The sequence below is a fragment of the Rhopalosiphum maidis genome, chromosome 2, assembly GCF_003676215.2.
Source record: "Rhopalosiphum maidis isolate BTI-1 chromosome 2, ASM367621v3, whole genome shotgun sequence".
Taxonomy (NCBI): domain Eukaryota; kingdom Metazoa; phylum Arthropoda; class Insecta; order Hemiptera; family Aphididae; genus Rhopalosiphum; species Rhopalosiphum maidis.
In genome coordinates, this window is record NC_040878.1 from 38419389 (window position 1) to 38445574 (window position 26186).

At 25.0% G+C, this 26186-nt stretch overlaps 2 protein-coding genes across 2 annotated transcripts; one reads left to right on the forward strand and one right to left on the reverse strand.

Moving 5' to 3' along the window:
- Positions 1–407: 407 nt before the first annotated feature.
- LOC113552456 lies at positions 408–3899 on the reverse strand. Its single transcript, XM_026955335.1, has 3 exons — positions 3722–3899; positions 2574–2804; positions 408–548 (listed from the first exon to the last, which is right to left on the reverse strand). Exons 1-3 carry the CDS (start codon positions 3866–3868, stop codon positions 408–410), a joined length of 519 nt encoding a protein of 172 aa, XP_026811136.1. The 5' UTR covers positions 3869–3899.
- A 5544-nt stretch (positions 3900–9443) lies between these two features.
- On the forward strand, positions 9444–24834 carry LOC113553457 (PDZ domain-containing protein GIPC1). Its single transcript, XM_026956790.1, has 7 exons — positions 9444–10060; positions 23297–23393; positions 23535–23668; positions 24000–24138; positions 24232–24338; positions 24413–24491; positions 24576–24834. Exons 1-7 carry the CDS (start codon positions 9845–9847, stop codon positions 24734–24736), a joined length of 933 nt encoding a protein of 310 aa, XP_026812591.1. The 5' UTR covers positions 9444–9844; the 3' UTR covers positions 24737–24834.
- Positions 24835–26186: the final 1352 nt, after the last annotated feature.

The following is a 26186-nucleotide window of genomic DNA, read 5'->3' on the forward strand; positions in this document are numbered from 1 at the left end:
TTAAAAAGAGAAATTGTTAGAAATATCAAATATAATTTCATTTGATTTATTTTGATTTTTGGTGAAACAATTTGTCTATGGTAATAAATAAATATGTTTTTAATTTTTCTTATAATGTATCTTAAATTAATAATATTAAAAATATTTCAATAGGTACCTACTGAACAATTTTAAATATATTCAAATATAATATAAAATAAATATTAAATATATTGAGTAGAACCTATAAAGTAATATAAATGCTCAAATAAAAAATAAACAGTACATTTTTAGGTAAAATTATATAGTTTTACTTAAAATATTACAATATTACGTACTTTACATGTGACGTTTAAATGTATATTTAATTATTCTTAAAATATTTGTCCTCTAATTCTGTATGTATATTACAAAATTTAGAGAGTAGACTATAATACGTATTGTTTTATCCACATAATAACCTCGTTAGTAATTTTGTGATAAAGTACAGCTCGCCCATCTTCTGGTCCGAATTCAGCAAAACTCATTAGATGATAGTTACACACAACCATAGCGGATATGCAATTTTTCTATAAAATATAAATAAATAACATTTCTTTAGATTCATTAGGTACAAGGTGATTTATTGCTCCATTGCTCTCACACCTCTTATATTTATTTAAATTGTGATTTTTGGAAAACTTTACTTCATATTATAATAAATAGGTCAATTTTTTCTTTTATAAGTAAACTTTTATGTGATTTAAGGAGTGTCATTATACAAACTTTATTTTTTCATACGAGTGCCGCTGTTTATTATTGTAAATTATTAAGAAATAAAGAGTTAACTCTTTGAAAATGTTGAAGAGCACAAATTAAAATTTAAGATGTATGCATTTTTATTTTTTAGCAAACAACACTTAAACTTACTTTTGTTCTCAATTTTTGACCTTCAAAACTTTTTATAGGTCTGCAATTGCTCATCACTTTTGTTATAATAAAATCGTACAGGACAATCGGTATTGTTTTAAAAATTATTAAAATAATATGTAATTAGGTATCTTAGTTTGACTAGATTCGTTATAATTGGTCATTATTATTATAAACAGTTATGGTGGATGGGGGAGGGGTTATTCTTGTACTAATAAACTTAATAATAATATATTGTTATGTCTTTTGTTGAACGTGTATCAGCTAGAGTGCAATGAGTGCACCCTTATCTAAACAAAAATATTCCAATTACACTCGATCTGATGCCAAACTTTCATATAACTTAAAAATATTCGCGAGTATTGAATTATTTGAACATTGGATTTTTTTTTAATTTACTTAGGGTAGTTAAGTACAGGTACCAGCTCAAGTAAATAGCTGTCTGTACTTAAGCGTGCTAAGAAGCTATTTTTAGTGGTTCCGAAAAGAGTCAATTTTTGTAGTAATCGAATCTATTGATCATTTGTGTCTATACTGCGTCAAAAAGCACTAGCTACGTTATGTTAGTGGCTTACAAGACAAATTAATGGAGAAGTCACTGGCTTGAGAATAAAGTTTGTCGTTTGCGTATTATTAGTTTCCATAGGTAAGAAAATGGTTAGTGTAATGCGTATACCATTACAATTCATAAATTGACTTGGCTCGTATCTAATCAAATGTTTCATGACAAATTAAAAGATAAATCAAAATCAATCAATAAGACATCAATAAATCATCAACAATGATACTGACATATAGTATATAGGATTCTAGTAAATATAATTTCAAGAAAATATACTATATTCCTGTATAATGCCATTCCTAAATTATATCATTAGGTATTTGAAAATAACAATTCTAATATTTTTTTTTGTAAAATATTTTCCTAATTTATGTAGTTCCTTAGAATATCCTAGGTAAATAGCTACCTTAAAACTCCTGTTTGTCACTACCACAACACCTAACAATAGCTTATATAAATGATATACCACTTCGGTAAGGATCAACAATTCTTTATTTGCTGACGCACCCTATTTTACACCTTAAGCAACTATAGTCTATAATATAGTGTAAATAATCAGAAAAACTTCACGAGACTATACCAGTAACTATATCTACTATGATCGGAAAATAATCGAAAACCTGTCAAAAACGTCTACAATTCTATTCTATCTACCTATACATATATTTTAAAATGTAAATATGTAATCAAAAATGAAAATATATGTCCTGGTTTTTTCAAATATACAATTTTGAAAATAACACCTATTACCTGTTCAAAAAGGGTATATTTCAACCACACTTTAGATAATTATTTGGTTATATTTCTACATTTATATGTTAGTCATATTTACTATTTACTTACTTAATTTAAGTGGGCTTTTATTTATACACCATCTTATATTCTACATATTATAAGGTTGGTATAGATAGCAAACTACCAAGTATAGTGGTTGAATAATCAACAGTAGTTTTTAGTTCATAATAATTAATATTACCTATGTACCGTAGCTATGTGATGAGTGATGACTGATGTATATGTACAATATGTGTAAATATGTTGGGAAAACATTCTCAAATTTATAGAACAAACACTTAGGTATATATTTATATATCATATTGTATAAATTATTAAATTTACGAACCTTTATAATTTTATTAATCGGACACGTCGTGGAGTTTGAATTGTGACAAAACACGTACGGACACGGGATCTGGTTCATTAACACATATTTGTAAAAAAAATTTCCTTCATACGTTGAGTGTTTGGTTAGAAACCAATACGATGATTCACAATTTTCGTCCATTGGTTCAATCGTGTTGTATTTTAACTGTCGATAGTCAATGAATAGCGTATTATGGAACTCTGGGATCACCTATCAGTACAACAACTACAATAATCTTTTATATAAGGTAAATTATTGTATAAAGTTTTTTATAGGTATTTATACTTATACGTAGTACGTATAATTAATGTGTAAACATAAATTATCATTCAATATGACTAGTGTAGATTGTAATCAAATAATTCATAAATATATATATATATATTATGTATATGTACATCATATTTGCCCCTCCTGCACCGCCTGGGAAAATACGAATTAAAATTAAAACGGACATTCCTTGCAAGCTGGGTTAGGCCACAGTTTTGGATAGAACTACAGTGTACGCACAGGGATGGGTATAATATTATTAACTGTACATAATACATATTACCTATATACGTATATATACAATTAATGACAGGACATCGATGTTGTTGCAGGATAATGATTATCCTATTGTTTCGCTTCATTCAACTTAGTACTATCTTGCAGCAATGTTGTAATATTATTTTGTAAAATTTATAATAATATAATATTATAACAAATATATTATTAAAATATTATACATTATACTCTGCTCGCAGTTCATTGAGCAATTTTCCGAATATATAATTTTTTGTCGAGAAAAGATTAAAAAAATATATATACACATATATACATCTACATAATACTTAAGAAATGTTATATATGTACGAATCGTACGATGTATCAATATTATTTTATAAATGTCAATGATAATACATATCATAGTTTTTCAGGGTAAAAGCTAAATTGTGACTCAGTCCATCTTAGAGCACATACCATAAAAATATATGAAGCTCTTTCAATGTAAATTAAATCTTGTTAATATTACCCCATATGTAGTATGTCTTTCAAAAACAAAAAAACATTTAAAACAAAGATTTCTATTCTCGTATTTACAGACTTATATGGTCACAAATAGATATTGCAGATATTATACTCACCTTGATTAACACAAATACAACCAAGGGATTTGGGTGGAATACTGCTTTTACTCCTAAACTTATTTGATGTTTAGATGAATCATGCAAATGACTTGTGCTGATATATCCTGCAATCACTTTGTATGGATTTTGAATTGATACATTCATAAAGCTTTATATAGTGTATACGGAAAATAATTGATTTTTAATCATAATATATTATGGTCCAATGTATGATAAATTATAATTATTATCAAAGTGATAGTTTTACATATATGTATATATATATATATTACTAGTGTGTAGTGATCGGTGTAGAATGAGTTAAACACCAACTTGCTGCCACTAAAACACAAGGACTATAATTCCATGGTACCATTAAAATACCCTGTAAATAAAACAAAACACTATTATCTAATACCATCATGTTAATTAATTATTATATTAACGTGTAAAAATAATAAAAATTAAATTTAAAATTATATTTAATCATACTATATATGGATGTTCTCCATTAAATGATGGGAAATCAAATATCTCTTTGTGGTTCATTATATTTATATAGTTCCTATTTTATTACTAAAGATATTATAATCTTGATTTATATATTTTTTAAATAATAGTATTATAATATTACAATATTATATTAACTTGAAATATCTAACTCAAAAGCATAGAGCTACCGTGTTTAGTAGTTTTAGTTCATAAAATGTTGCCTAGCAATAAAATTCACGTTTCAATTATACATAGGCACTATAGTTTTTTATTTTTCTGTAAGTGGTAATTATTTTAGAACTGGTTATGATTGATGGGTTTGTGGCTATACAATTATTATAGTAATAGGAATATTATTTTTATTTTTCCGATTAGTGATTTGTATTACATTTAAATTTATATAGTTATGTATTTACATTTAAATATTGACTATTGAGGTATAGGCCCATGTGCATATGTAATCCATGTTGTTAGGTTTTGAAATTTGAGATAGTATTAATAACAATAATTTTAAGTTAGTCAAACCATTTTGAAAATTGTACCATGTATAATATACAATGATTGATAATAATTGATCTTGTATTAAATTTTAAAGTTTTAAGTATAAATAGAATAATTTGTATGAGTTTCTAACTATAAAATAGTTTGTGATTTTCGAAATGTTGACGAATTTTGTCAAAATTCTAATTTTAAATGCTTAAAAACTATTGTGACAATAAATTTTAAAAATTTAAGTAAACACAATATATGAGGAGTTTTTATTAAATTTTCAAGCATATCTATTAAACAAATAATTTTTGATCAGTATTTATAAATAAATAACTAATAAAAAGATCAAAAATTTCAATTTCAAACAAATAGATCAAAAAGAGTCAAAGTATTTTGAAAATTTTACCATATAAATAAAATTATTATTTAAATCTGAGTCCCATACATTATTAGTTTATTCCACTACCTATAATTATTTAATTTTTGAGGAAACTACAAAATGTAATGATTGTATATTTAAATTAAAAGTGTGAAGACCCTAATATCTTTGATGAGTACCTTTATAATTTTAAGTATATAAAAAAATTATAGAGTATTGAACTCAATAAAGTTGCATGTATAATGTCATAACCACAACATATAATAACCTGTAATTTACACTTTCAATTTATTGATTGTATAATCTTTCCATTTCTGGTAATATTATATAGAATTACAATATTCTATATTTTTCTAAACAAGCTCTGTTTTACTTGATATTTATCTTTTACCTTAACTATTATATAAATCAAGGCCATAGCTAAAAAAAATGTTGAGGGGACTTCAACATTATTTTTTAAATAGATAGTTACATATTACCCTATTATTATAATTATATTCACCACTAAAATGTTTTTAATTTTTTTTTTTTGGGGGGGGGGCGGACCTTTGGACATCCAGTTACGACTTTGATAAAACTATTATAACTTATTCTCAGTTTTTACTTCTTCTATGCTTTGTCTATTCGTACTGTTCGTTATTTTTGATGGCTTATTTTTTTGATATTATTTTATACTCATAACTTATAAATATTACAAAAAATACATATATATTGAAAATCATTTTTGCGATTAAATAAATATTGTATTATTTGTAACGTAATAATTATTTACTTAATAAATAAAATAAAATAGGTTAGGTTGATTATTATTTATTATCAATCAATATCAAATTTAATAATTATTAACATGTATATTGTAAATGCATTAGATACACAATATACATTTTTAAAAGTATTACTGTACTTCTCTTAGTAGTATTTTGTGAAATTAAAAGAACATAGTCTCATACGAGTGGGTATATCGAGTCTATCCAGGGCCAGACTTCCGCCTAGGCAAACTAGGCAGCTGCCTAGGGGCCTCTGTCTTCCTGGGTCCCTTAGGTAAACACCAAAAGAAAAAAAGGTAGGTATCACACATAAATTGATTAGCACGGATAAATAGAAATAGAATATAAAAAACGAATGTTAGCATTTACAAGTTTATTTGTTATCCACAGAAGCTACAAGAGAAAAAAAATGTCATCACTGAAGCTATATAAATTTATCCTAGAAAACGGCTTTTTAGACATTTATCCAAATATAGGAATATCGCTTAGGATGTTGTTGAGCACCTCGCCTGTATCAAACTGCTCAGCAGAACGGTCATTTTTGGCTCTAAAATAAATTAAAAATTATTTAAGATCAAATATAGAAGGAAAAAGACTTAAGTACTTCACTCGCCATGTTATACATTGAGTCAGAAAATGCAAGGAATGGACTACAGTGTATTACAGTGAAGTGATAAACGTTCTTTCACAGAACAAAAAGCTCGTGTAAAAATGTGTTAATTATTTTTTTTATAAATCTGTTCTTTTATGTTTAATGTATATAGTATATACATACATTTACTTTATAGTTATGATAATTTTATATGTATAATATTTGTTTTATCTAAGTAGGTATGTTGAATATATACTAATTAAAAGCAGTTTTTATTAATATCTATTTAAAAAGGCCCTTCTTCACCAACTGTCTTGAGACCCTGAGATCCTTAAGTTCGGCCTTGACTCTATTATGTAGGTAATACGGTACTATATTCATAAAACTTATAGGTACCTAAATAGCTATACGTATTTAGTACTCCAGTCAAAATTTCATTGTTGTTAAACATAACCTTAATTCACTTGTATCATCGAATAAATCGTAAAATATCATTTATCAATAAAAATATTATTGGTTAACTATTATATACATGTAATAACTAATAATTAATCAGTGTATATAATATAATATACAATATACATTAATACAGCAATTCCCAACCCATGGGCCGCGTGCATCGTGATACTGGGCCGTGAACCATATAATATGAAATATATATATTTAAAATAATAGTATTACATATTTTTATTATATACCTAATATCTCCGGTTATAATAATATTTAATTCTTTTATTTCTAATAACTGCCGTATGTATATGTATAATATTTATGTGCTTACGTATATAGGACTCAAGGATTTTTTTACAAAATTGGTGGTCCGCACAACTAAAAAGGTTGAGAACCGCTGCATTAGTATATTTTAAATGCATATACAAAAATGATTGGGCTATGATAAACTATATTTTATAAAAAATTGATGACTAAATATTTATATTGTAGTAATTTGTCATTATGAAATTATAAAATATGATAGTATCCTATCGTATTATTCTTATTACTCATAAATTCATAACAATAATAACGATTAATAAACTGCTATTAAATTTGGGTAGATTTAAAACGGTCAATAATATAATGTGAAACATATAATAAAACATCAATTTATCGTAGCATAGTACATGTTGTCATGTTACAGTCAAACAAGATACAACCATTAGCCTATACCTATTAACCTATTTTTTTTTTAAAAATATTCTTGTATTATAAAATACACTTATAAATAATAACTAATAGTCCATAAAAGTATAAACTATTAAGTTGTATCTTATATGTATATTACAATAATTACAAAACAATTTATGCATTTTTGAAAATATGGTTCTAAAGTAGGTAAACTTAAAAATTTAAATTATTAGAATTTGAAAAAATTCATTATCAATTGGAAAAGTAGGAGGAAGAGGTATACTTGGTGAATCACCCTTTATAATATACTACTTCGCTACATCAATACATTTCAAAATTTGTGTTATTTGTTATCTTTCCACATGCATTAGTTACACTTACACATCGTGACTATAGTTGAATGTTGTTTCTGTCAATTATGCGTAGGGCTAAAGTCGTATACTTATTTGAAAGATCGTGTATATATATTTATAAAATACAGTACATCGTATACTAGACCAGTGTTTCTCAACTTCTTTTACTCGCGGAACCTTTGCAGGAGCTTGAACGTTTTGTGGAACCCCCGTGTAATTTTTGTAGCTTTTCTATGTTCAAATCATAATTCAAATCAAAGTTATTATTTATTAATATATATTTTCTCAAATTTCTCACGGAACCCTAAGGTTCCGTGGAATACCAGTTGAGAAACACTGTACTAGGACATATTATTATTTTAACGTATTATATAATACATATAAATTTAGGTATAAAAGATAAAAATAACATGCTAATTCGTAAAATATAGATAACGTAAGAATATGGGCGTGCACTGTTCGCGAGTACCTACATAATATCACATCGTACACTTGAGGAATTTGTATAGAATTAAATAGTAGGGTGAATCGGTGAATGTCCCAAAACTTTAAAATGTATGTGTTTCTGTATACTGTTCGATATAATACGTAGCTAACTAGTAACCTCGTTAAAATATACAACACGAAATCGTCAAAAATTAGCTATAAATAAAAAAGTATCATGTAAAATAATGATTATAGTATGCACTCTAATATATCAGCTATTTTAAAAAAAGGATGTAATTTGTAATACTTTTAAAAAAGGTATTTATATATATATAGACACAAACAAAATGTTATGTAAATTTTACGGTTACCGATTGAAAACCAAAAGTCGACGTTTACGTGAATTAACTCAGAAGGGACGACGAGCGAAAACTCTTCTCATATATAGTCATATATAATATCATCATACTTATATTTTTATACCTAAGACATGCTTGCTCTATATATAATGTATATATATCTTATGATGCATAGGTGCAACTAGAACCTATAACCTCTAAAACGTAGGGTGCTAAAACTGTTAACAGTTTACCAATTGATGGTATTTCACTTAAATAATAATTGTTAGGTATAAAAAACAAGGGATGCTAAATTTTAACTTGGGGGTGCTAAAGACTTTTTTGCACCCCCCCCCCCCAGATGCGCCACTGATCTTATATGTAGTGGAGTAATGCAGTTTCTATATTTCCGTTGTACGACTCCGTCATAATAGTATGCATTTTTTATTTAAACATTTAAAATACTTTAAATCGTTCGAATTTGTAGATATAACGAGGAATCGGTGGATTCGTGTTGAATCAATTGTTTTTTTTCTCGATTAATTTTTCCCAAGGTATATTATATCATATATTGCATGTATAAACCACGAAACTATACAGATATATTATTATAATAATAATATATACAAGGTAATAGGTAAAATATTATAGACATATGGGACATAGATACCAAGTATAATATAAATACGCGCACGCACCTGGAGATAGATTAATATACCTAGATACCTGCAATATATACATTGTTCTGAGCGTTCCACACGGTTCAACACCTGCCGCGCGTATGGTGGTACCTAGGCAGCTATCGTCCGACGGACTGTAGCCGACTGTAGAAATAATAATAATATACCTAGCTAGTCGCAGTCGCGCGGTAGACCGTCTGTACGGCGTACGCGTGTTCGCAGTCACTAAAATACTGCCTTCGTTGTCGTAATAATAATAATAATTTTGAAAAAATTATCAATTATTGTGTCGTACCTAAATATGATTTACGATTAACTATAACACGTCGTGTTCGATACGAAATTTATAGTTATTATGACTTGACGCGAATGTAGAGTGTCTGTTCGCGTGAGTGTGTGTGTTTTATTTTTTTGACGTGCGCGCGGGGCCATCATTGCAGCCGCGCCTCTATACCGTTTTGATATTATCATAATATTCGGGTACCTATATTGTATATAATATGCCTTTGTTCAACCGGAAAACCGTGCAAAAGATCAAGGACGAACCGGCCACGGTGCAGAACAAGCACAACGAACACGACGATCAAATGAAACAAAACTTGGTATTCCACTGCCAACAAGCCCAAGGAAGTCCGACGGGACTGGTGTCAAATTTCTCCAACGTCCGTGAATTGTACCAGAGGGTGGCCGACTGTTATGACTTTCCTTCGGACGAAGTAAGTTCAATATACAGACCTATCCATTCATCCCGTCAATTAATACGTTAATTATTGTATACGTGCGCATCTTCATTAAGTTGTAATTTTTTAATCATCGGTCGGGAATGACATTGTTATTATTTTGATTTTGTCGTCTCGTTGGCGTACATACCACGTATTCAGCATAGCTCTTTACACGTAGTACGTATATGTATGTAATTTTTTTTTGAAAAATTGGCGTTTATGAGTTTCCGGACCGGAAGACAGCTATATGCGCTATGCTTCCAACGCGATGGTGGAGAGAACAAATACCGTTCCGGTTAAAGGGACACCGGAATCATTGGCCATAACGTGTAATCCCCCAGCTACGCACTATAGCAGTATAAACACTAACAATAAATAGTGAACGCAATTTTCGCCGATTGGAAAACGTTGGGAGATTTAAGAATTTAAAATAGCTTTTCGTCACACTTTTATCATTTTTATGCGTCATCTACAGCACAATATAATATATACACTCAATGACTGACTCACTGACTGACTTAACTTACGTTTGCACAAATTTGTTTCAAAATTAGCTATTATGGTGTATTATGCTATAAATGTGTAAGTATATCGTATTTAATCTAATATAATATTCGTATATTTCGTAAAAAATAGTATTTTATTACTAAATAATATCGAATATATGACGCAAGACTGCGCGAGATTAAGGTAGTTTTTAATTTTTTTTTTTCATGATTTTGAAAGACTAAATTTTATTGTTCTATACTTGAAACGTTTTTAAAAAATAAACAATAATGTTTGACCTAACCTAACCGCTTGAGTTCTATAGAATTTCGAAAACTTGAAAGTGTATTATAATATTGAACGACATTGTACTTGCGGAGCTTCGCGTTACGATTTAAATTAAATGTATTTTGATATTTTAAATAAAAGTCGATACTAAAATTATAAGCTGTAATATTACTTATTGTTAGGATTCAGATTTAAATGCTTTAGAAACTATCAAAAATTTCTCTAAAATGAATCGATTATTCCCTTAACCAAAAGTTTTGTATAGACACACAACTATTCAACCTAACGATGGTTTACGGCATTTTAAACACTTTTTTATCTTAACAATAACATATAGACACGTAAAATAAATAAACATTATACAGTAGGTATTTATCCTGTAAATAAATGTGATCATGATGTATCTTCAACTTTCCAATTAGCTGTTTTCGTTATTTGTTAAATCCCGGTGAGTTACTGTTACTACATACATGATAATTGATATTATTCCAATAATATATAGAAGAATTGAGATCGATATTTAAAATGGATGAAAAAAACCAAAAACCAATTAAAGCAAATATATTTTGAAAACAATATATCTTTACATAATATTTTGAATTTCCTAATTTATTCTAAAAGATTGTGTAATGTATATGCACTAAAAATTTATAAAATAATAAATAATATATTAAAATTAGAAAAATATCTAAAAAGTAAAAAAAAATGCTGAAGAAAAGTTTCACTTTTGAAATAGGTATTTGTTACATAAAATTAATTATGTACTTATAGAAGACTCAAAAAATAATTCACTTTAAAATCCAGGTCCTACTTATTATTATTTTTATTTTAACTATTGTTTAGATTTCATAGAAATTAGCCTATTCGTTTCTAAACAAGTATATAATAATATTAATAATACTTGTCTAGAAATCGAGTTCTAAAATAATAATTAACAAAGATAGTTTATATTAATATATTCTAAAAGTTGTGTGACTGCGTACCTTATTTGTAAAAGTCAATATAAATCTTCACATTTCTTTTTGTGGCTATACCTGTAATATTTTTTTTGCTTTGCTGTTTGATCTCTTCACTATAAACATTCTCTCCGTATTAATGATGCTACTGTCAAACAAGATAAGGTGTTGTTGAATTCTAGGTCGAGTCTGTAGATATTTTCAAGGCGTAGAAAGTTGTAAAAAATTTGTTATTGTTGAATATATGTTGATTTATGCAGTATTTATTGCTGCATAAATATAATTGTTTAAAGATTACGTAACATAAAGCTCATGACTTTATTAAGACATAATAAATTAAGAAAAATATTTTTATAATAGTACAGTATTTTATTGACTGTAATTAAAATTAATTTATATGGGTAGTATCTAAATATACATTCAATATTCATTGAAGTACAAACTATTTGTTTTAATCTTAGAAACAAAACGTGTGCACTCAATAACAAATAAATAATGAAGCATATTCGCGTTTAAAGATGTACAAAACACAAAAACTGTATTTCAGTATAATTTAATTAATACTATAAACACACGGATACACAGAATATCAAAATGTATATGATCATGAGTAACGAGTGTATATTGATAATAAGTACATTACAATTTACAGCAGTATCAATAATTTATATTTACGAATTTTTAGTTGTATAAAAATGAGACTGAATAACTGTTATGAATTATTTTGTTTATCATGAATTACTCATGAAAACTAAACTTAAATGTTTTTAGTCACCTACCTACAAGTTATAACGTGATTTTTTCTCATATTTTTCTTAACAATTCATTTGAGTTGTCATAAATAATCATTTTTAATTTTGTCAATAACCCGTCTAACCTAGTTATACTGTAGACAAGTTTTTAATCTTACTATACACAGCATTTATAGTAAATGTACATATTTTTTTCATATAATTTATCAACAAGCCAATACCTAGGTATTTAGCCATATGTTTAAAATTAAGTATATAGTAATCAACTTCTATTTAATCAGACTTTATTTAAACTGCAACGAAGTATTTTATTTATAATTTGAGTTTGGACTAAGAAGTAAAATAAATAATTGATAAATCGATAAAAATATTACATAAGTATATTGTATATAACAGATTATTACATATTTACATGATAAATGATGTATGTAAAATATATAGCTATGATGTTAAGCCACTAATGCATAAATAACTATAGATAAAAATAAAACATTTTTTACATGACAAAACATTTTGTTATTGTAAAATAACAATAAAAATTCTCATCAGACGTTGACCGATGCGACATATTTTGGAATTTTAATAGGTTCTATTACATAAGTTCTCAAAATTGTATTCCATAGTTAATACATTAAACATTTGTTGGATGAAAGGTTATATTAGGTTTGATGAACCTAACCTAACCTATATTATATAATTTATGTTTTGTTTTAGATAGCCAACTTTTTTTTCATAACTCAATTACTTTTTTTTTACTTAGTTTAATTAGATTTAATTTATTACAACACTTAGCACTTTATTTTAAATTATTTTAAGTAATTTACGTTAGTCAAATATGAATTAATAATATTAATAATAACGATAAAATCTGTTTGGTTTTTGTTTTATTATTTAGGTATGCTTAACATTTTTATAAATTTAATAAGTAAGTAAAAATTTAATAACTTAAAATGCATAATAAACAAATGAGTAGCATACATGAGTAATAAAAACAAACAAATAACAATTATAGTAGTTCAAGACTAAGATTTTCCAACACATGATAATCACTAAGGTTTAAGGCTAAAAATCTAAGAGATTATGTTCTAAATTAATAAAAAATATTATTCTTTGAATAGGATCATTATATAAGTAATTAGTTAGTGGTATACTGCGGAACACGAAATGTGACTTTATTTAATTGACGAATTGCATTTATCTTATTTTAACTAAATTATTAATCAACCTTATGTTTAATATTTACCTAATTCCTTCTAACATAATAACATATATGCTTTATTAGTTGTAAAATTAAATTTTCATACACCGGTTTCTTTTAGTCATGTATGAAGTGTTTGTTTTTAAAATCATAACCAACAAAAGAGGAAAACCGTTTTTGGACATTTTAAATTTGTTTAATATTTTTTTGAGTACAATAGTATGAATAATATGCATATTACTAATAGGATATAGATATACAATGCTAAAAAGCAAAGAGCTTGATCAAAGTTCGATGTTCTATGATGGATAAAACCTAAAGTGTGTAATGCTGATAATATTTAATTTATACTTACCAACTAATTAAATAATAAATTGCATTTCAAAATGCAATTAAAATATTAATAATATACCTACCAATAGTAAATATACTTACTAAGTTACTCTAGTATTGTATTAAACACAAAATGAAAAACAAAACTATTAGTTTTATAAAATAAAAACAAATATGCAAAAAAATAAATAAAAATATTTACACATAAATAATAATAAGTAAGTTGATGTATTTAAAAATTAGTATCAAAAGAATAAGTAACTACTCCCTACCTTTAGTAAACACCATTACTATTATAGGAATGACCTTTAATTCTTAAGAAAAATCAAAATAAACATTTGCTTTTTAAAAATAATTCCAACTTAAAACGATATTACAAATATATTTTATAATTTAAAAGGTCACATAAACAAAAAAAACTTATTAAAGAATAAATTAAAATTTGTAATATAATAAGACAACAGCTAAAATATATTCTGTAAATTAAAATTACTATGGTTCAAGTAAAATAATATGATGGTTAGGTAGGTATATACATAATAAAAGTAGGTACTATAACATAATTATGACAACGATTTTATTTAAATAATTCAAATTGATTTGCTAACAATAAAATCTATTGTAATCTGATTTACTAGACACACTATTTATCAAAATTAAAAATAATAAAGACATGTCACCTTGGGACAGCAGACATAAAAACGTTAATATTATTTAAAACTAAATTTTCAAACAAAATGGTTTGAGAATTTGACATTAATTAAAAAAGAAGACCAAGTGTACATTCCATAGAGTTTGAGTTTTTAAATGAATAGATTATAACTCACTCTGAAAAAGGCTTTTATAAGTTGTGGTAAATTAGTTTGGATTTCGTCTTTAAATGGGTTTTACATATTATGACTATTCATAAATACTTTATACTAATACATTAGTAATATTTTAGAATGTATTGTTTGAAAACCAGGTTGTTAAATGTTGTCATTTCATCAAGCCATAATTTATTTTTTATTAGCTTTAAGTGTAATATTCGAATAACATTATATTCTCGAATCAATACATTTAATTTATTAAAATATATATAAACTAATACTAATATTATATCATAAAGGATCATCAATATCTCGTTTAAATTAAACATTATAAAAATATAATTTTAATAAATTAACATTAGATGTCGTTAAACTCAATATTTAGCCGCATGTATCAATTAGGTATTCCGCACGAAGAACTATACACTACCTACCAAATTGATTGTTGAGTTTTTCAAAAAGACTCAAGATTTGCTCAGAGATATGTTTATATCTTTATCGCTTCAGATTAAAAAATCGGCCTTCATCATTACTTATAATCAAAGGTTATAATATTGTCATTACATAAAATGTATTACATATAGTATGTTAAAATTATAATTTTTTAGATAGATAGATTGATACTTATAAGATTTTTCTGTTATCTATAATACATTTTATAACAATCCAAAATTCACCACCCCAACAATTTATTTTACTACCTGGATTTAAATGCTCATCTTAGACTCATTTAGTGAAATAATTGTATGTCGTGCTTTGAGATCATCAAGTGATGCAATAGTTTAATCATATTTTTCCTGTGTTCGCAGAACAACAGATAAGACCATTGTAAACTGACATACATCACACTTGCAAACTGCACGTTACTGTAACGTTTATCTATTTCTACAGATCCTCACTATTGGGTAATAAATATTCACCAAATTAAATGAAAATTTAAAAACAAAAATTATTTATCATTTATAACCTATACTCTGAAATAACTAAACATTAAAAAAAAATAATAATAATCCATAATCCAAATACATGTGCTCACATTACTATTCCCAACAATATGTATATTTTACGTATATTCATTATTCAATATTCATAGGTACATTATTATTATTAGTATACCTAATTATTATTTTTTAAATTCAATGTTACTACATATTAGATTTTAATTATAGTTTCACCTGTGTAAAAAGTAAATATTTTAATTATTTGTATGATATGAAAATAATTGTAAAATGGGGGTGGATTCTATAGCACATTAAACATTTAGACATTTTATTAAGCAATTACTCAGATAAATATAACAAAGCTAATATAATAATATTAATATTTTAATGGCTATAAAAATTATATTAAAAAAAAGTACAATTAAACATGAAAAATAAGATCTTTATAATTTATTTTCGAGATTATTGCTGACATTTTTCCGTCGTAGAACCAATTTATTAATTTATATAATCACCTATTGATCTTTTATACCTTGAATGGAGGTCAGACTAATGTTCAATGTTTTTTAGTGATATTATAAGCATACTATTAAGTATAATAAACAAGTATATTATAAGAAAAAATATTAAATAATATTTAAAAATTCATGCAGCTACTTTTTTTTTTTAATTTTAAGAAATTGTACGATTTATTCAATTTTGTAGGGTTTTCCAGAATTGCTATCCTGTTGTTATATCTTTATAAAATATTTTCGATTCTTCATGCTCAAATTTAAGTTTAAGACAATAAGAATATCATTAAACACTCAGAGATATGAATTAGAAAATCTGCGTAAGACCGTGCTATGAAAAGTTAGAATTGTATTTAAATATAATTTTTTTGTATTACCTTAAATTTAAAGTCCGTAAGACTAGACACGTGACTTCGTTTGATTTATTTTAAGTAAATGTATCAATATATTTGTGATACAGTTTATAATCAATTTATCTATACACTGTCTACAAGTTTAAACGTATGTGACATGTAGCGTAAATAATAACTGTACCATACTCTGAATAGTCTGAATTTGTATTTTTAATTTTAACTTTAGAAATTATTTGCTATTACCCATTTAAGTTTTAGGTAGATATTAGTAAATAAAGTAATTATAAGATTTCTTTAAAATGATTTTATAAAAATATTCACTTTATAATTTAAATATTTTTTATTTCACATAAAAATTAAAACTCATTTTTAATAAATGTATGCTAATATTAATATACAGGTACTACATTTAATATGAATATAAAGACAAAAAAACTTAAATTAAAACTAATATAACGTGTATGTATTGTATATTATATTTTTAATTCTTATCAAATTTAATTGAGGAATAAAAAGAAAATATTACACAATCTTTAGTCTTTAGTAATAATAAAAAAAAATTATTTTTGGAGGTTTTCTTTGTTAATAAACATTTTATTCGTGTCGAAACATAATATTACAATTCTGTAAAGAAAGAATAATATTATTATATTCCAAAGAGTAGTCTTTGATGAGGTATTTAATGTAAAATGATTAATGTAGTGAAACCATTCTGACAATAACATTATAATAATGTAATGCTTAACTTCTGTTTTATATATTATTATAATCTAAACTTAAAAAAATGTTTATACAGCTATAAAATTAATAAACTAAAAATCTTTTTTATACTTATTCGCAAGATTATTGTTATTATTATATTATAAATTATAATGATAATCGGTTATGAAATGCATTATAAAAAATGTATTCAAACTTAAAGAGTTTATAAATAAGCCCATATATTTCCTTATATTATTACTACTAGTATAATTATTATGCCCTAAAAAGTGCACTAATTTAATTTTAATTAAAATTGCAATATATTGTAATTTTTAACTTTCTCTAAAATATGTTGCCTAGTATAATTTATTAATATTATTTTATTAGATACAGTTTAATGACTATTATGTCTTATCATTATTATTAATTATTAAAATTATTTATTTGATTATCAAGCTTCAAATTTAAATATAATTTTAAGCAACTGCAACGGTTTATACTGTTATTTTTTATTTTTTTTTAGTGTTCAAATTAGAGTTTATTTATCTTAGACTTTTATAATAGGTATATAACATGTATACTTATAGAGTTATAGTTTATAAAAATGATCAATTAAACAATTTTCTCAGTAGATGCTTATTATTATTTTGTCAAATAGTCTAAAATAGTTATTTGAACTATTAATCAGTTAGAATATGTTTAGTGTTCGTGCATCATCATTATCAGAAAAAAATGTTTTTCGGAATATCAAACAAAAATGATAGTTAACACGCAAAATACAATTATTGCACTATCTGCAGCTAAAAAATAAAAAATAATAATTAGATGTCTTAGAAAATACTAAATACAATATAGGTTTCTAAATTAGGTTAGGAATCTATTAGAGTATTACTTCAAAAGTTCAAGTTGCAACTAAATGCTTACCTAGTAAATAAATATAACTACATTAGCTGACAGAATATGTATAGCTTATTAAATATATCACGTGATATGCACGGAATGTTTCTCATAAGGACATAAGGAATTTATTTTTCTAGGAATATAAATTTTATTACTCATCACAACCGACTACACTCTGTACCTATTATACAATGTATGCAAACGCAGGTACCTATAATATATTGTGTCATGATGTGTACTCACTGACATTAATTATGGTCGATAAACGCTATGATAAAGAAGTGTATAGAAATTAACGAATATTATTAGACTTTAAGAAAATAGTAGGTAGTACCTAGTTTAAAAGCCTATAGCATGAAAATTCGATGTATTAATTAGGTAATCAGTTTAATATGATAATTAATAGAGTTAATGTTATTAATTATTAAGTATAAAACACATAAGCAAAAATGAATTAATTACGATGTATCTAATTGATATGAAAAAAAAAAAATTGATAAAAATTTCGTAATTATACACTTACATTAGGAATAATATATATAATATATTATATTGTGTGTATACCGATCTACGTTCTAACGTACCAGCCAAGACATTAATCTGAGAGCATGATAATACGTAATTTAACATTATATTATGTGTAATTATATTTATTATAGTTTTATTTTACGGTTATTTCGACATTTAATGCATGGGCCATGGGATATTATTATAGTTATCTTTTTATTGAAATTTAATTGAAATATGATTATTATAAATTATACCTTTATTAAAATGTTTATATTTATTATTTACCAACGAAACTATGTATACAATTAGCTTTACAAATGAACTATTGTGTTTTATACTATAAAGTTGTCTATAAGAGTTTCAAATTAATTATGTGATACAATTTAATATTTATTTTTACTATTTAGTATCGCTTTTGTAATTGTGTATGGTAACTGGTAATAACTAATAAGTAGACAAGTAGGTGTGTTTATAGGATACAACTCGTATAGTTGTATATTATAAATTATTGGAATATAAAATGTGTTAATTTCAAAACATAAATTTGGTTAAAAATGTACTTATCTTTAAAAAAGATAACTACACTTCAATGTAAAGGCATATCATATATACTATGAATACATTGGACACTCATAAAAAAAATGAGATTAAAAATAAATTTGTATAATGATGTCGTGTTTTGAATACAGGCAATATAGCCACACAATGTATAGACTACGGTGCACGGTTAGTGATTTTTAGAACTAGACCGATCATTATCAACATGTGCCGGATACTTTTGTACTGGTTAGGACCAGTAATAGTTAATTACCGCGTATATTAATTCTCATTGCAAAAATAATTCGACGTTGTATTATAAAACAGGACGGATCAGAGGATGCCAATTGCCAATGGAAACCAAAGTGTGTTCTTATTTAGTGCCTCTAAACATATATTGTGACCTAATTGTTAGTGTATAATATAAATAATAATGTACTTTTAGATAATATACAGTACATACCAAACAATGATTTTGTTGCAAAAAAAAAAATCAATATAATAAAACATTGTTTTATGAAATTAGTATAGAATATATATATATATACCTATAAACAGGGTGATTTTTATAACAGTTATTAACAATCACTACAATTATCTCGAAAAATATAAAGTTTTTGAAATTATTTTTCTATATAATTTGTACCTAAGTAAATCAGTATTTTTTTTTTTATATTATGAAAATCAACACGTTAAATAAAAATGAATAAATAATATTTATTGTTATTAAATTAGCAAAAAATGATCTAAGTTTTAAAATCTAGTTCGACTTTACAAATTAAATTGATATGGACTTGTATATGTATAGATTATAGTTATATTATTATAATATAATATATACTCCATTTTATTTTACAAAATATACTTAATGGATTTATTTCGTGTAATATAATAACTTAATACCGTTGATGAAAAAATATTAATCTATCGTAAAATTCACTTAAAGGATAATTCGAAGATTAGGTAGATCTTTTTTTTTCAGTTTTGAATTAACGGCGCCACGACAACAGCTTTTGCGTTACTTTCGCGACGCCGCATCGTTTATTTATTAAATGATAAATGTCAGATTTTATTAAGTTTTACATATCCAAATATATACCTGTATATAAACTCAATAATATAATATTCACCACCTACTCATACACATTAGACATATTTTATTATATACTATATAATAAAACTTAGATGACTCATAAAATTATCGAGGATTAAATCCAATTGTCAGTTTTAAAATGACTTAAAAATTACCATTATTACAAGAAAAATCCTAAGTATATTGAGTACTATATAATTATATAACTACACCTATTTTATAAATACATTTTACTTTATTTGGAAATGATTTTTTTTTCATTACTTGATAGTTATAATAATATACATATTAATGTTTAAAAGTGGGTAGGTACACGTCATCTTCAAAGACGATGCAAAGAAATCTTAACGATATACTCTGTAGGGCATGCTTTTGTAGAATAAAACTATCATTTGTAATGAGAACAAGTAACACATTGTATTATATTCATACCTAATGAAATAGCTATTCTAATAAAATTATACAATTCCTACAGACTGATATTTCACATGAAAAACTCATATTTTCCTTCTCATTTTTATCAAATAACGCGCGGAACACATTCATAACATAAATTATTATTGTTATTGTTTTGTAAATATTATAGGGATTCACATAAATAGCGTAAAATACGGTTTCTTCGAATCTTTAAAAATAATTTATGTGTTGAATTTATTTGCAAATTATAAACGTTATACTAAAATTTTAACAGCTAACGTGCGTATCTTTATCATAAGGTGCCTGTGTGCCTGTAAAATAATTATTATACGCACCAAATCATATGTTTGTTTATGACTTATAAAGTATAATACAAATCTTTGACGAAATGGTTCGTATGTGTATACAATATCATAAGGAAAATTACGTTCTCTTTATAGTTTACAAAGAAATACTTAAATATGGACATACCGTATATCTATAGATATAATATATTATAGTTATAGATTACCAAAGAATTACTTAACATCAGTTACACTATAAAATCTTATATTTATGATATTTTTTAATATTTAAAAAGCCGAAGGGCACTTCAATTGATTTCAAGGTTATGAAAAAATGAATTGAATGCTAATTTAAAAACAAATAGTTACAAATCGTTGAAGATATTTTAGCATTTCTTCAGAATAAAATAAATTTAATATAATAATAATAATTATAGTACTACCACTCATCATCTAAGTATATGAGTAATAAAAATTAAATATTAATGTGTAATGTGTATTAATTATAACTATTAAATCATATTTTTTAATTAAGTAATAATCCAATCATTAAAATTGTTCACTACAAAAAATTTTTTAAATTTTTAATCTTATATACAAGAATAATGTATAAGTACGTATTTATTTTTTCCATACACAATTAAATTAATTAAAAATGTTTTGATTTTTTTTCAAAAATGAGATAAACAATATTTTCATGTCGAGTACTACTATAAAAATTAGGTATATTTATACATATAAATAGTATATAAATTGTATTTTTCCAAGGTGAAACGGGACAATATTTTTAAATAGGTAACTGATGAGTGATTACATATTTAACGTTAAAAAAACTTCACGTTTACGAGTATATTCTAATACAAGGAAAAACTTTTAATAAATACAATTTTTTTACTGTATACAAATAAATACCTAACTACGAAATATAATAATAATATGAAGAAGCGTAATATACTTAACTAAATTATAGGTATCACAATTCATAAGTATTGATAAATAAGTATTTTATTGATAGGTATATCATTATTATATAAATATTAATTAGATATGCAGTTTCTTTTAGAACAATTATCACACAAACTGGATAGCGAGATGTGCCGAGCATTAAATTATGAAAATCAGATATTGGTTACTGGTCAAGAAGACAAGAAATATTATATATACGTCTATACTCTATAGCGAACTGCACCGATAGCGAGCATAATACATTATTTAATTTATATAATATATCGGTCCGGTCACTAAAATGTAAACGACACCGCGTGATTATTTTACCATTGAGTAATTTCCGGGTTTTATAGTGATAGTTATTTATGTATTATACATTTATACGTTATACATCGTCATGTGTATTATACTTTATAACAGTTATTAAATCAATATATTTTACAGTTTCAATCTGGTCCATTAGTTTTTAGTATCTTAATCCGACCGCTTATTATTATTATACATACATATATGTATATATATATATATTATAGTTAAAAGAATCCATTATACAATAATATTAATATCTGCAGTGTAAACATTACTTTGGAGGCTGTAGATTTGTGGTTGATCATTATTTATTACGTAGAATACTGTTAAGTAGTTGTAGCGTTAAGTCATCGACAATTATTTTTATTATAAGATGCAACCAACGGAACAGTATTTAACTGCTAATACTATGTATTTTCTTTGGAACTGTTCCATCAATATTCAATTCATTATTGTGGTGTAATGAAATACTTTTAATCATCCGTGACTGACTACAACCATCGCAAATGAATCGAAACCGCAATACTCATAAGCACATATTTTCAAGAACTATTATTCTGGAGTAGGTAGTGATTTTATAATGGTAAAAATAAACAATCACATAAAATACGGAATTATAAAAAATAAAATAACTATTATTATTAATTATCATTTAAGTTTTTTAAAGTATATTTTATATACTAAATTAATAAGCACTAATGTATCACATAAGTTTGTAATTGCAGGTTAGATTTATACACCTAATATTTAACAGGAGTCTAGTAACGATAATACGTGGTTATCAATTCACTTACATTTTTAAGAAATGTACGATGTACTTATTATTTAATATTTTAATACATATAACTGATATAGATATTTGTATAAAACAACATACTAAGATATTTAATCTTCTGTTATAGATTCTGTTTTGCACATTAAATACTCACAAAATGGACATGACAAAACTTTTGGGTAGTCAAATCGGTCTGGATGATTTTATTTTTGTACATCGTAAAGGTAATTTAAAAACCGATCACTTTACTGACAGAATATAGAGGTTATATATTATATATTATAAATATATAATTATAGAGATGATTAAACAATATTTAATATAATATTAAATATTTACTATTTATATTGTTTTTTGTTTATAAGGACGACCAAAAGAAATCGAAATTGCTAAGACGAACGAAGCACTTGGTCTGACAATCACAGATAATGGATCTGGATATTGTTTTATAAAACGTATTAAAGAAAATAGCATCATTGATAAAATTTCCTACATAAGTGTGAGTTTTTTTTATAGAATAAATTATTTTAAATAATGTAAATGTACATTTTTTTTATTATACATTTCATGTAACTGCACATGACGTATTCTTTACTAACTATAAACGTATGATAATTTAGATTAAATTTAATTACTATTCTTTTTAAACTTATTATATAAAAAAAACCTGTCATTTGTATTAAACTTAAATTTTAATTATAACTGTGATAAAAATACGTTGATATATAAAAAATTATTCATATACCCCTAACTGTTTTAGAAAGGCTTATAAATAATATGTATAATTTGATTGGTATAAGGTTACCAATATAATATATATTATTTTACAGGTAGGTGATCATATTGAAAAAATAGACAATGAAACAATGGTAGGCAGAAGACACTATGAAGTTGCCAAGATGTTAAAAGACATTCCAAAAGGAACTGTATTCACGTTACGATTAATAGAGCCAATTAAAGCGGGATTTTGTATGTTACTTTTAACAATTAGATTTAATACGATTATCAAAATTAAATATTAAATTTATTAATTTATTACGTATTTGCGTAATACGTAAACAGCGAATATCGAGCCAAGGGGTTCCAGACGAGGGAAGAATGCTTCGTATGGAAATGGGAAAGATACGTTACGGTTCAAAGCCAACGGTGCAGCTCAAATTCAAAAAGAGGTAATACAATATTTCACATGTAATTATTTAAATGAAGACTTGATCATTAACAAAATAGATTTATTTGTATATAGACTGATGAGTCCAAAAAGGGTATTGATAAAATCAATCAACTTCTGGAAAACTTGTTGGGAATTAGCGACTTTGAACTTGGTAATTTTTAATCGTAAATTATGATTATATATTATTACTAAGCATGTATTGAATTATTTTTACTATTGTTTTTCTTACTTATAGCCACACAAATTTGGGAAAAAGGCGAAGATAAGCTGAACAGTATGGACTTTGCAGAAGCTATCGATAACTCTGACTTAGATGAATTAGGATTCACAGACGATTTCATCATTGAACTATGGGGTGTCATAACAGATGCTAGGGCTGGACGCTTGAAAAATTAACTAGAAATAATGTATTTAATCGCCTTCTAATGTGTTTTAATTTTATTTTGTAAATTTATACTGATTATATATTCGAATAAAAATGTATTTATGAATGATTTCAACAATTAGTGAATATACCTACTTATGTATTTTAGTGAAACTAAATTTTGATGCTTATACTAAAATGTTAAATGATTAACATTATATTTGTTTTAATGTAAATATTTACATTATAGACACTTATAATTTATAAGCCCTTCATAACATTTTTCAATATTTTAATTTTGAATCTACTACAGACTAAGATCGAACACAGATACAGGCCATCGTGTTATATTTTAATATAAATTAGAGCGTGAACAAATAAAAATGGAATCTATAGTAACTGTAGTAGCTACGTTATGGACACGATTTGATTACACAATTTATACATAAAATACAATAAATAATTAGGAACTGGAGTACTGCACACATTTTAGTCAAACTATTTTATAAATATAATCATTTATTTCAATAATAAATTGTATTATTATAATTTAAATTATAATCATTTCCCATTTATAATAAACGACATTATCGTTGAAATACAATTTGTTACGATCGTTAAAGAATTGTATGATAATATTTATTGCTAAGCTAACTTGAGTTATACAAGAAAAAAGAATTGATTAAAACTCATTTAAAAAAAAAGTGGTTAAAGGTCTGCTTCAAACCTTTTCCCGTTTTTGTTGGTATCTTGCCAACGGGTACATAAAAAAAGTAATAAAAATGAAAAAATAATTAATGAACATCATATGAAATACATAAGGTAAGTATTTAATATAACATCAGTTTAATTTGATTTTTAACTATATTAAAGTTATTATAATGAATGACTTATAATAAAAGATGTATAATACGGTATAAAAAATAACATAACATAATAACCTATAAAATATTCATAATTATACATTTGAATGGCTAATAAACTAAAAGATACAAAAAAATTAACATCAAGGGATATAGGTAACATAAAATTATTATAATAATTACACTTTAAAATTTAGACTTTTTAATTTAATTAAAAACAGAACATATAATTTTAGACTCAATTCAGAAATTATCTCACTCCCAAAGAACTCAAAAAAGTAAAAATTTAATAAAGTATGAAAATGTTTGACATTTTTACAAATTTATATCAGTTAACTGAACAGCCATTAAAACCAAAAACTTTGCTAGCATTCCTAATAAAATTTATAAAATAGTATAGCTATATTATTTTTTTTTTTAAATTTCTCAAAAATATGAATGTGAATATTTCATAGAATTAACATAAATATTGATAACTTCTAATCCAACTATCAGTCAGGTAAGCACTTATCAATACTGAGTATTAAATATAATATTTTATTTTATTCTAATATTAATAAAATAAAATCTAGTACATCGCAGAGAATAAAAACACCATATTCAACATAATATCCAAAGA